The sequence below is a fragment of the Pongo abelii genome, chromosome 23 (assembly GCF_028885655.2).
Source record: "Pongo abelii isolate AG06213 chromosome 23, NHGRI_mPonAbe1-v2.0_pri, whole genome shotgun sequence".
NCBI lineage: Eukaryota > Metazoa > Chordata > Mammalia > Primates > Hominidae > Pongo > Pongo abelii.
The window spans coordinates 50204149-50217725 of record NC_085929.1 but is presented as its reverse complement, the minus strand read 5'-3'; the positions used below and the strand labels follow the sequence as shown (position 1 = coordinate 50217725).

General features: G+C 35.9%; 1 protein-coding gene across 15 annotated transcripts in view; it reads left to right on the top strand.

Annotated features, from left to right (window-relative positions):
• EFCAB6 (EF-hand calcium binding domain 6) overlaps positions 1 to 13577 on the top strand; it is a 306732-nt gene that overhangs the window by 102358 nt on the left and 190797 nt on the right. For all 15 annotated transcript variants that reach the window (XM_054543760.2, XM_054543758.2, XM_063722923.1 and 12 more), the window contains 2 exons: positions 886 to 1010; positions 6248 to 6396. In XM_054543760.2, coding sequence (XP_054399735.2) covers positions 886 to 1010; positions 6248 to 6396 — 274 coding nt within the window. The remainder of the gene's footprint in view (positions 1 to 885; positions 1011 to 6247; positions 6397 to 13577) is intronic.

Genomic DNA, 13577 nt, shown 5'->3' with positions numbered 1-13577 from the left:
TCTTCTATGAATGGGCATTTAGATTGTTTCATTTTTTTCTCTTATAAAGAAAAGTGCAAAAAATATCCTTGTCTATGTGAGTTCGGTGAGTAGTCCTATTATTCCATGAGTACAAAACTCTAGAAAAGGATTTAAGCATATTCAAGTACCAAGTTTTTATACACAAGCCAGAATTGGTTCTTATTATTCCCTTTACTCCTTGCCTCTTTGACCAGTAGAAAAAAATGTTAACTTGTTTTAATAAGACTTTAAAAATTATCAATGAGCTTGAGTAGTCCATACATTTATTGGATGCTTTAAAATTCTTTTTATGTGAATTATCTGTCTATAACCTTAGTCTACTGTTCTATTGGATGTTTATATTTATTTTATTGTTTCATAAGAGCCACTCATATATTATGAAAATTAACCTGTATTTCTCATGTATATTAACAATAGTTCTTCTCCACTCATGATTTTTTCACTGTTAACTTGTGGCTTTTTTTTAACCAAACAAAAATCAAGTATTATGTTGTCAGACTTATCCTTTATTTAAATAAATTCTGGCTTTAGTGTTTTCCTTGGCAAGGCTTTCTCACAAAGATTATGTAGTATGTAATAGTCATCTTAATTTTCTTCTATTTTTATGGTCGTATTATTCTATTTAGTGTACATTTCACTCTATCTAGTGTTTATCCTAGAGTAAGATAGTGAGTAGATGATTACTTTTATTTTTTCCAAAATGTTTAGCCAGTTATTTCAACACCATTAATCAGATGGTTCATCATTTTCTTGGTTTATTCAAGCCTTACTTTTTTACCAAACAAGTAATGATTAAAATGAAACAATATTTAAATGTTTAACCTTTGACAATGTTGATAAGCTGAAGCTATTTTGTTTCAACAGAGGTCTCATTGGAGAATCAACAAGCCAGAAATTCCAAAAAGGAGCGTTTGCTCGGTTCTGCATCATCTGAAGATATCTGGAGAAACTACTCCTTGGATGACATTGAGAGGAACTTTTGTCTAGAAGTAAGATGTTTTCCTAAGCCACAATTACCTACAGAGTAAACACTGCAAAGTAAACAATATTGAAAACTATTAGGTTTACACATTATTTCTAAAATTTGTTTCGATCCTACCTATGTCTCCTCCAATACTGAGACCCCCTCTACCTCCCAATAACAGCAATACATTGATCATCAATAATAGTGATGGTGATGTGAAATTAATTTTTAAGTACATCCTTTGTGCTACTCACATACTAACTCTAATAAGACATATAAAGAAATAATGCAACGTTATTGAGTAACGTAAAGGAAAACATGAATAAGTGAAGAGGTCTTTTCTGATTCTTGGATTGGAAGATTTAGTATTAATACCCGTTCTTCCTATATCAGGATATATATTTTTTCTTCTGAAAAATTATAATAGAGGGCTTATTCTACACATATTAAATATTTTATAAAGGCATAATAATTAAGACAATATAGCATTGGTGCAGCAATGGACATTCAGATGGATTTAAAAGGATAGTTGGCTAATGAACCACTCTTTATATGTGAACTTAGCCTGTGATGTGAAGCATTTCAATAAAGTGTAGTGAGAAAGGCTTATTTGGTAATTATTATTGAGATAATTTGCTATCCAGCCATTTTGGGGAATGAAGATTATAACCTTCCACTCTTTACCAAAAATAAATTCTATCTTCATCAACAATTTGAATGTAAGTAATGTGGATAAACATTTATTAATCTTGAAATTTAGAATCTCTTGTAAGCATGAAGTAAAGCCCAAAAGCCTTAAAGAAAAAGACTGATAAAATTTAACTTCAGAAAAAAGAACAATCCTTTATACAGCAAAACTTTGTATAAACATATGATAAACTTGGCACAATATGTGCAACATAAATGACAGATGAATAATTCCCAACATTCATAGAACTTTTACATATTATTCATAAAAAATGTTCAATAGACGGATGTCAATGCAGGAAGAACTCACAAAGCCAGTGTCGATAAGGGTGTTGGAGAAGTGAGCACTGTCATATTTGTGGGTAATCTGGTTAAATTTGTTTTCTCTAGTTGTTGTTAATGACTTTCTTGTTTTCATAAAAACATGACCATTGCAAAAAATGTAAGCAATTCTAAAAAGTACAAAGAAGAAAGTAATAAACTATTCACATCCACCACCCAGAAAGAATCAAAGGCAACATTTGGTGAACATAATTCTGGACCTCTCTTTATTCGTGTATGGAAGGACGGCTGCATCAGTGGGTAGGTGGAGACATAGATAGAAATAATTTTATAAGAAGAGGATCATACTCCTTTTTAAAAATAAAATGTATTTAATTTAAATTTCCTTGAATTTCCCAGAAGAAAAGGAAATGTCACCATCGCCATCATATTTAACTCTTTTATGGGACGTTCTCTGTGCCAGGCAGTGTTGCCAGTGCTTTGCTGGTGGTCTGTTCAGTCTTCACAGCAACCCCATGAGCAGCGCACTGTGATCATCCCAGCTGAGGACACTGAGGCATGAAGAGGTTAAATGAGTGCAGCTAAGTCCTGGGGCCGAGTGTAAACAGCCCACGCAGTGCAGGCTTATCCAGTCCCTGCCCTTAACCCTGCAACACTGTCCTCAAGGGAAAGCGGAGACACTAAGAACTCTGGATGAACATTTCCTTCCCGCAAGACATATTAGGTCCCCAAAGGGACTTTAAGGCGAGAAAAGAGATTTAAAAAGCTATTAAGAGCTGGAGAAACTATGTTTTTGAGGGATGTTTCCATTTCAGACAGTATGGGCTGGCTTTCTGCTATGAAACTCGAAGTGACGGCACTTGTTTCTTCCTACGCCTCCCTCCCACCTCACCATTTTTGCTCTTTATAGTTTGTCCTTAGCTGAGTTTATAATATTTATATTCTGTTCAGTTGCCATAATTCCCCCTGTTGTTTTGACTTTGTTTTATATTTGCATGAATTTAATGTGCATCACGATAGTGCAGCACTGATCACAGTTTATCCCTCTCAGAGTTCTTTATTTTGATTTATTTTTTGGTTGGCTGGATTTCATTGTCAAGTAATTTCCTTAAGAAAGGCTCATGGGTGCCTTATTCCCTTTGTTTTTTTCATATTTGAAACTGTATGCCTTTTGCTTTTATATTTGAACAGCAACTTGGCTGTCTATAATCCTTCCATCATGCTTTCTTTTCCGTGTAATGTTGTAAATATTTTTTCCATTGTCTTCCAGCATTGGATGTTGCTGTGAAAATAACCTGGGGTCAACCGGATTTCTTTCCCCCTCGTAGGTGATTTCTTTTTTTACCTGGATTCCTGAAGCTTTTTTTTTTTTTTTTTTTTCTGTTGATCCTTGAAATTAACAAAGCAAAACGAAGCTATATCTTGGTATGGAGCATTTTGACAAAGTTTCCTGGAACACAGTGTGGTGTACAGATTCAGTTCTTCCTTTATTTCAGGAAAATCAATGTGGTGGTAAGCAATAGATACTGTGTCATAGTACTAAAATCATCTCCTCTCTCTCCCCTCCTCCTTCTATCCTTCCTTCTTTCCACAGTAGTCCCTGTTATCCTTATATTGGATCCTCTTTGCCTCTCCTTGATAGCTGTCATCTTCTCTCAAGTTGATTTAATTCTTTTGTCCCTTTCCTCTGCTTCATTGAGATTCTTCCACGGCACTCCTTTAATACTAATTTAAATCTCATCCTTGCCTCTTATTCTTGCTATGTCTAATTTATTAGTTCCTATAATTATGCTATTTTTATTTTCTATTTTCTTAGGTTTGAAATATTCCTTCTTTTCTCAATGAAAATTTCTAAAAAGTTATTTTGTCATTCTCAAGATTTTCTTTTAATTAATTGATTTTCTAATTTAGTTCCTTTTTGTGGCATGAAATTTTTGCAGGGGATGTGTTCATATTCTTTTATATTCTGTCTTCTTCCATTCCGGATTCTTTGTCTTTGCCTGATCCTTCTTTCTCTTTTTCCCTATCATATGTTGGCATAGTTGCAAAACCATTTATTTTCATCCTGTTTGTGCTCAGGATGAGATTCACTCATATTATGGGTATAGCTGTGTTATCATTTTCACTACTGTACAGTTTCCCTTATCTAAATATTTTGCAAGTTATACATTCTCCTATGGATGGACATTTGGATTACTTCCTGTTTTATGCCAACCCAAACAGTGCCACCATAAGTGGTTGTAAGCTTAGCTTCTGGTCCACAGGTGCCAAGGCTTCTCCGGAAATTACACCTAGGAGTGGAGTTGTGAGCTGGGTTGTAGAGAACACGCCCCTCAGGCTCAATGGGCGGTATCCTATTGCTTGCCACCGTATTGATTTACACTCCCACAAGAAGCACATGAGCACTCCTGCTGTTCCACATGCCCCCAACACTTGATACTGCTAAGCTTGTACATTTCTGCCAGTCTGATGCAGATGAAATGCTATCTCAGCTATAATTTTTATTTCACTTTTTACTAATGTGTTGAACAGCTTTTTATATTTTATAACTTTTGTTTAGAACGTTTTTGATAAAAGTATACCCACGTTTAATAAATATTTATTGAGTGCCAACTGCATGCCAATAATGTGCTTCATTCTAGGTAATTATTTATGAACAAAACAGATATGATCTCTGCTTGTATAGAGATCACGTTACCTTATATCAGGGAGAGAGTTATTAAACAAGTAAAAAGTCATGAATACAATTTTTTTTAGTGGTATGATGAAAAAGACTAGGGTGTTATGAGAGAGAATAACAACAGGGACCTCATTTAGATTTAAGATTAAGGAAACATTTATAAAAACTAAACATATGAAGATGGAAAATGGATGTACTGTTGGCTTTTCCATCAAGAATATGATGGTATGTGAAGGTGAGACTACCAGGTATTTTTATTTCCTTTTTTATACTTTGCTGAATTGCTTGCATTTTTTTTAAACAAAGGCTTGTACTTTCTGTATAAACAGTAACAATGAAAATTTCTAAAAAGTTATATTTGTCACAAAGACACTATTTTGGTTTCATACCTTATCCTTTTTCTAAAAGCTCTTGATCATTGCAGAAACACTCTCCTGAAGAAAAAAATGTATGGAAAACCATGTGTCATTAAGACATTAAAAATGGGTTTCATCAGTCCAGTAACTGCACCGAGCCCCCGCTCCACACCAGGCTCTTGCCTCTTGCTTCTCTCTGCAAGTCTTCCCCCAGGCAGTGTATCAGATGCAGCCTACCTCCCTGAAAGAGAAATGGACAAATGTAGCTGCTCTTTGGGTTAATTTTATGCAATTTTCTAAGAAGCTTAGGTCCTTTCTAATGAACTTATATCTCTAAATATTTTTATTAAAGATATTTCCCTTTAGATACCAATATTTCTATGCACACTAAGGAAAATCTAGTGATTCTGCTTTTTATTCCTTTAGTGGATCGAGTTTGTCATGCATATATTTCCATGTTCCAGGAGCTCTTTAAGAAAGTGACCTTTTACACCAAGTTGTGGCGATTTTGTTTATCTTCTTATCCCAGTTAGCAGGAAAAATTGAATTCAGACAAAGTAGGATGGTTGAAGATAATGGTGAATATTGTTATTACTCAATAATAAACAGCAGGAAAACCTTTGGAAATAAAACCAGTCTTCACAGTATTTTTATGAGTCATATAAAAATCAGAGGTTAACCTGCGTTACTGCATTTTAGAAGCCTCATAAGCAAAGCTTGTTCACCCAGGTTCTTTGTAATTCCTCATTGAAAAAAAGAAAAGAATGATTAAAGAAATGTCCAATGTATATTCTGTTTATGCAGTCCTTATATTAATAATTTTCCTTACTGTAAAAGCTACTTCTATTTTTAATAAAATATTACCAGCTTTTTTGTTTGATTGGCCTGACTTAATCAGGAGAAGCGTAGCGTGGGCTCACAGTAGGGAAAAGCTTGAAAGTATATTAAGGAAGATGTATCAAACCGGCAGATCTACCAAGTATTTTTAGCTCTGAAATTTGAGGTGGAGCTATTCTATGTGCTGTTTTTCCCTGGGAAACATGTCTGCCTTGTCACTTGAGTAGCTGTGACTGGGAATACTGTTTTGTAGTGAGCTCATCAATTAAACATTTGAAGTTCAGTACATGCCATAGTAACCTTTTTGATCAGTTTTTGGAGAGAAAAATGTGAAGAGGTTTTTGGTAAAAATAAAATGGTTGAATAGCTCCATGAAGTTGATATTTATGAATGCCACACTCCAATTTCAATTTATTGCAGCTTTCGAAGTCCTATGAAAAGATTGAAAAGGCCCTCAGTGCAGGGGACCCCTGTAAAGGTGGCTACGTGTCTTTTAATTATCTAAAGATTGTCCTCGACACCTTTATATACCAAATACCAAGAAGAATTTTTATCCAGTTAATGAAAAGGTAAGAGTCTCATTGTTTCCTTGACATTTTTTTCCCCAAACGTCAACCGTAAGAATAAGGCACAGCTTTGTTTATTTTTTATTAATGTTTTAGACTTTTTATTACTGAAAATTTAAAATGTATGCAGAAGTAAAGGGAATAATATAGTGAATCCACGAATGTACCCACTACCCAGCTTCAACGATGGTCAAATCTTGGCCAATTATTTCATTTGTATTCCTGCTCATTTTCTTCAACCCCAGATATTTCTGAAACAAATACCAGATAGCATATTTCCCTCTCTCTCTAAAAAATGAGAACTCTTTTTAGAAACAAGGTGAAAATATAGTTTTCACATCTAATAGTTATCAATCACATTAATAAATATCCAGTCAAGGTTCACATCTAACTGCTTGCCTCATGTTTTCTAATTTAAATTTATTTAAATCAGGATCCAAATTAAGTCTGTAGTTTCAACTGGTTGATTTATCACAATTCTTTTTAGAACTGTAGCCCTCCTCTCCATTTCTTAATTTTAGAAGTAATCTGGATTGTTTGTTATGGGGGATTTCTTACAATCTGGATTTGACTGCTTGTAACCCATAGTGACATTTAACATGTTTCCCTGTCTCCCTCCCCTGACTCCCTACCCTAAATTGATAGTTAGATATAGATGTGCAGACCCGTGTTCATTTTGTGGGGGGTGGGGGGGACAAAAATACTTCATAGGTGGTGGCAAACGTATATAGATTGTCTTTCTTTTCGTGATCTTATCAACCATTGTTGATCATACTCAGATCCATCCATTCACTAGAGATTGTAAAATGGTGACGTTCTGTGTCTATCATTTCTTCTTCTCTTACTAGTTGGAGGACTTCTGTAATAACAACTTCCCCTCTCCAACTATTTGGTAACAACACGACACAGTTAGTATAAGAAAGGCAGGATATCCTTGATTCTTTCCCTGCATTTCCTACTTTCCAAAATAATGAACTGGTTCCCTAGCATCCTCCAAAAGTGAGCAATGAGTGTTTTCTTCTTAATTATTTTTTCTTAATAATGATTAGGAACTCATGACTTTAAACATATTTGTGTCTCAATTAATTACAGCTGTTATACTGATACTCAATTTGTTCCATCTTGGCCAGTGGGAGCATTTTCACATTGGCTCCGACATCCTGTTGATGTGACCAGATAGTCTTTGACAGCTTCCTTGCTTTCTGGTATGACAAACATTCCAGGCTTTTCTTGTACATCCCTTGCCTAGGACCTGGCATGAGCCATTTCTCCAAGGATCCCTGTTCTTTTCAATTTGAAATGGTATATGTAGACCACAATCTAGGTTAGGAATATTCTCTTTGCCTGGTTTTCTGTCCAGGTAAGACAGAGAACCTTTTTTGGGGGGAAATAGAGTAGAAGCTAATGGAAAGATTGTCCTGTCAAACTCTGGGTAATTGATAGGTGCCTTGGGGGTTCCCTAGAAAGGAGAGGCATGAGAGAAGGGGATGGAAAATGCGGCATGAAGCCACAGCAGCTGGATCCATTCCCCGCAGCACCCCACTTTCCTTGCCAGCTCCCTATATGTCCAGAGAGAATCACCATGTACAAATACTGTGGCTTTTATAGTGAAAGCAAAGTTTGGCCCTAGGAGTAAATGTTTCCATGGCTCAGAAAACAGCTCTTTTGTTCTGTCTACACATGGTGACATTTTTCAGGAATTACTTTCTTGCATTGCTAAAACTTATGCAGCCATTTCTTCTTATTTCATTTTCAAAATTGTGCAAATAATAATTTAATAGCAACAATAAAAATTAAAAGCAGATGGTCACCATCCACCTTACCTAACAAATTTACTATTTTCATTGTTCCACATTCTCTTCCATTTTTGTATTCACATACAAATATAATCTTTACATATTTATAATCAGAGTGCATCACAGTTTTATATTGTGTTTTTTAAAATAGAAATGTGTATTATAGACATTTTTCATATTGGCTTCATAGTCTTCAAAATTATAATTGTAATGAATGCATACAATGTCATTCAGCTAACATTTGTTGAGTGCCTTTCTATATCAGACATGGTGGTAGATGCTAAAAATGAAGAAATAAGGCCGGGCACAGTGGTTCATGCATGTAATTCCAGCATTTTAGGAGGCCGAGGCAGGCGGATCACCTGAGGTCAGGAGTTTGAGACCAGCCTGGCCAACAAGGTGAAACCCTGTCTCTACTAAAAATGCAAAAATTAGCCGGGCATGGTGGTGGGCGCCTGTAATCCCAACTATTTGGGAGGCTGAGGCAGGAGAATTGCTTGAACCCAGGAGGCAGAGGTTGCAGTGAGCTAAGATTGCACCACTGCACCCCAGCCTGGGCGACAGAGCGAGACTCCGTCTCAAAAAATGAAGAAATAAATAACAAATCGTCCCAAGCCATAAAGACTTGCCAGAGTGATGATATCTATGAAGACTATGATGGTGCATAGAATGCATGTTTTGGAGGCTGAGGGTGGCCAGGGCTGAGATGTTCTTATAACTTGTTCTAGCCAGGGACCTAGGGATTTCTGAGTCTCTTTTTTGCATTCACCCCAAATTCCCAGTGGAATAGGTTACTGGAAACCATAGCAGAGTGAACACTCAAGTGCTAATATCGTAAATGCTGTATTACATACAATTCTCCTGGTACACATATCTGGAAGTACAGATTTGTCATATGTTCCTGGTCAACTGTTCCCTTTACTATTATATCATAGCCCTTTTATCCCTATGAATGCCTTTTGTGGTCTATCTTATCTGCTATTGAAATATAACAGTTTTAATTAGTATTTGTTAGGTATATCTTTTTCCAACTTTTTACTCTTTTATTGTGATATTTTAGGTATTTCTTATTAAATAGCATATAACTATATTTTTTTAAATTCCAAAAGTAACATCTTTGCTTTTTTAACTGTCAAGTTTAGTCTGTTTTCATTTATTGTGATTAATATGTTTGGATTCTTCCCCCTACCTCTTATTTTGTATTATTATTTTTTCTGCTCTTTCTTCTTTTTTTCTTTATTCCTCGTCTTTTTTGTTTGGTATTGGCTAAGTTTTCCTTTTTTTTTGAGACAGAGTCTCACTCTGTCACCCAGCTGGAGTGCAGTGGCGTGATCTCAGCTCACCGTAGCCTCTGCCTCCTGGGTTCAAGCGATTCTCCTGCCTCAGCTTCCCCGGTAGCTGTGATTATAGGCATGCGCCACCATGCCCAGCTAATTTTTGATTTTCAGTAGAGACAGGGTTTCGCCATGTTGGCCAGGCTGGTCTCAAACTCCTGACCTCAGGTGATCTGCCTACCTCAGTCTCCCAAAGCGCTGGGATTACAGGCATGAGCCACTGTGCCTGGCCAACTTTCTTTCTTTTTTTTTTAGTTTTCTTTATCACTCTTTTTTTTCCCTTCTACTGTTTTAAGACTTAAATATCTTATTTCTATTCTTATAGTGGTTTTTCTTAAAATTTTCATGTGTTCTAAACTTATAAAGTCTAAAAATCAGTATTTCTACTGTCTTGAATGAAAAAGTGCCTCACTCATAGGTGGGAATTGAACAATGAGAACACATGGACACAGGAAGGGGAACATCACACTCTGGGGACTGTTGTGGGGTGGGGGGAGAGGGGAGGGATAGCATTAGGAGATATACCTAATGCTAAATGGTGAGTTAATGGGTGCAGCACACCAGCATGGCACATGTATACATATGTAACTAACCTGCACATTGTGCACATGTACCCTAAAACTTAAAGTATAATAATAATAAAAAAAAAAAAAGAAAAGAAAAAGCGCCTTCACCTTCCATTTTGTCATTGACTTGGGCTTTGCTTCTGCCTTGTTTTGATGGGACCTGCATTCGTCACTGTTGTTTTTATGACTCATGCCTGTTTAGGTTTTCCCATGATTACCAGTTTGTTTGCTCATTACTGCCTCACAAACCTCACTCCTTTCTTCTGGAGTCAATTTCCTGAGGTATATCCTTTGGTAGTCCGTTTAGCAAGGTCCTGTGAGTGTTTAGTTCAGTTTTTGTTTTCAAAAATGTCTTCATTTTGCCCTACTCTTTAATGAAAATGTAGCAGGGAACAGAATTCTTGTCTGAGAATTATCTCCTTTTAGTACCACGAAGGTACTCTTCACGGTCTTCTGGCCTCTGCTGTTGCTGTGAGGTTCTGCTGTTTATCTGTCATTCCTTTAGAGGTGATTTCTTTTTTAAGATTTTGTTTCTTTTTGTTACTTTACAGTTTCCCTACCATGTATCTTGGTACAGATGTCTATTTAACCTTCCCACACTCCTGCTGTTGCAATCTGAGAATTTGTATTGTTCAGAGTTTTTGAACGTTCCCAGCTATGATTCTTTGAATATTGTCTCCACCCCATTCTCACTGGTCTTTTATTCTGGAACTCCTATTACATTACATAAATATTGGGTCTTCCCATTTCATTCTTTATGTCTCTTAAACTGTCTTTTATATTTTTCATGTCTTTATCTCTTGGCTGCATTTTGGCTCTTTTTCTAGGATCGATTTTGGTTCACTGCTGTGCCAAATCTACTCCCAGTCTTGCACAATCCCAAGTCTTCTAACCCCAAATGGGCATTAAAACCCTGTTCCCTTTGAGCCTACACTAGATTTCAGGGTTGCTGTTAGCACATACGGTTCTGTCTGGGCTTGATAAAGCCCTGGGCTCTTGTTGCAGCAGCTCACGTTCTTACTGTCCTTGACATGGGTCTTTCCTTGCTCCTAATACCTATGGATTTCCCTTTCTTGGTTTCCACTTCAGCTCTGAATTTAAAAACATTTTGTTGATAGATTTATTCCAATCTTTTTACTTATTTATTTATTCCACAGGCTGGAAGGAGGTCCAGTGTTGCCAAAGGCCTCCTTTAATGTGTTCATGCTGGCTGGGAAGTTAGCAATGCCTCTTATAGTAAACAGAACTGAGATGAACCTTTGAGGGCTAAATAGGAGTTTCTGACATGGGCACATTGGAAAAAGGCATTCCATCCAGAGAAAGCAAACAGCACTTTTAAAAGAGCTGGTTTGATTGGATCATGATCAATTGTTTGGGCACTTTATACATCAGACTATTTAACTGTTTGACTGCCATCTGGGCCTTTAGGTTCTTTATAATTTTGCATATGTTTGCCCAGTCAGTCAATAAATAATTCTTGAGCACTTATTATATACCAGGCACTGTGCTGGATACCAAAGACTCATTGGAGAATGAGAAAGACATGATTGCTGCCCTCAAAGAACTGTGCCTGCTGGTGGGGGAGACCAGCACAAGGCAAACCTATGAATAATGAGCTAGAATATGCAATGTGATTCGTGCTCTGGAAAGAATCAGCAGGGGACTAAAATGGAGAATAACAAAGAGGAACTACTTCTGATTCAGTTTTCTGGAAAGGCTTCTATGAAAAGGTGAGAGGCAGGAGGAGCAGCCACAAGAAGAACTGTGGGAGGAGCCTCCCAGGAGCAGGCCCCTGGCTCCAAGGACTGCCCCACATGGTGTGTTCTGAGACCTAGCAGAAGCCAGTGTTCCTGGAGCCGAGGTGGCAATTAAAAAATATTTTCTGTTTCTTCATTATTCAGTCTTGGAAGGTTGTATATGTCTAGATTATATTCATTTATTCTAGGTTATTCAATTTTTTGGCATATAATTGTTCATAATAGTCTCACGATCCTTTGTATTTCTGTGGTATCAGTTATAATATCTCCTCTTTCATTCCCTTGTATCTTAGTCTAGGTAAATATTTGTTTATTTTGTTTATCTTTTCAAAAAACCAACCCTTATCTTCGTTGATCTTTTGTTTTTCTAGTCTTTATGTATCTTATTTCTGCTTTGATCTTTATTATTTCTTTCCTTCTGCTGACACTGGATTAGTTTGCTCTTTTTTTCTATTTCCTTGAGGCATAAGTTTCAGTTGTTTATTTGGGATCTTCTTGTTTGGTGTAGGCATTTATTGGTATAAACTTTCCTCTTAGAATTGCTTTTGTTGCATCCCACATATTTTAGCATATTGTGCTTCCACTTTCGTTTGTCTTAAGATATTTAAAATTTTCCACTTTAATTTCTTTATTGCTTGTTGTTATTTATTATCTTTTGGTTGTTCAGGAGCATATTGTTTAATTTCCATGTATTTGTGATTTTTCTTTCAAAATTCCCCATTATTGGTTTCTAGTTTTATATCATTGTGGTCAGAAAAGGTACGTGGTATGATTTCAGTCTTCTTAAATGTGCTAAGACTTGTCTTGTGGCCTATTATCTGATCTATTTGGAGAATGTTCCATGTGCGCTTGAGATGAGTGTATATTCTGTTGCTGTGAGATAGAATGTTCTATATATTTATTGGATCCCCTTGGTCTAAAGTGTTGTTCAAGTCCAATGTTTCCTTATTAATTTTTTATCTGGATGATCTATCCATTATTGAAAGTGAAATCCCCTACTATTATTATATTGCAATCTGTCCTTAAGATCTTTTAGTATTTGCTTTATATATTTAGGTGCTCTTATGTTAGATGCATATAAATTTATAATTGTTAAATCATCTTGATGAAGTGACCCCTTTATCATTATATAATGTCCTTTGTTTCTTTTTACAATTTTTGAGTTAAAGTCTATTTTGTCTGATATAAGTATAGCTATCCTTTCTCTTTTGGTTTCCATTTGCATGGAATATCTTTTTTCATCCCTTTACTTTCAGTCTATGTATGTCCTTAAAAGTGAGGCAAGTCTCCTGTGGGCAGCATAGAGTTGGTCACTCTATGTCTTTTTATTGGATAACTTAATCCATTTACATCCATAGTAATTACTGATAGGGAAGAACTTACTGCTACCATTTTGTTAATTGTTTTCTGGTTGTTTTGTAGGCACTTTCTTTCTTCCTCTCTTGGTATCTTCCTTTGTGGTTTAATGGTTTTCTGTAATGGTATGCTTTCTATTTTTGTTTTGTGCATCTACTATAGATTTTTGTTTCGTTGTTACCATGAGGCTTGCATAGAAATTTTATACTTACATAGTCCACTTCATACTGATAACAACTTAACTTTGATTGCATACAGCACATCTACACTTTTATCCCCCTCATTTAATGTTTTTGATGTCAAAATTTATGTAATCATATATATTTCTTGACAATTTATTCTAATTATAGTTGTTATTAATAGTTCTGTCTTTTC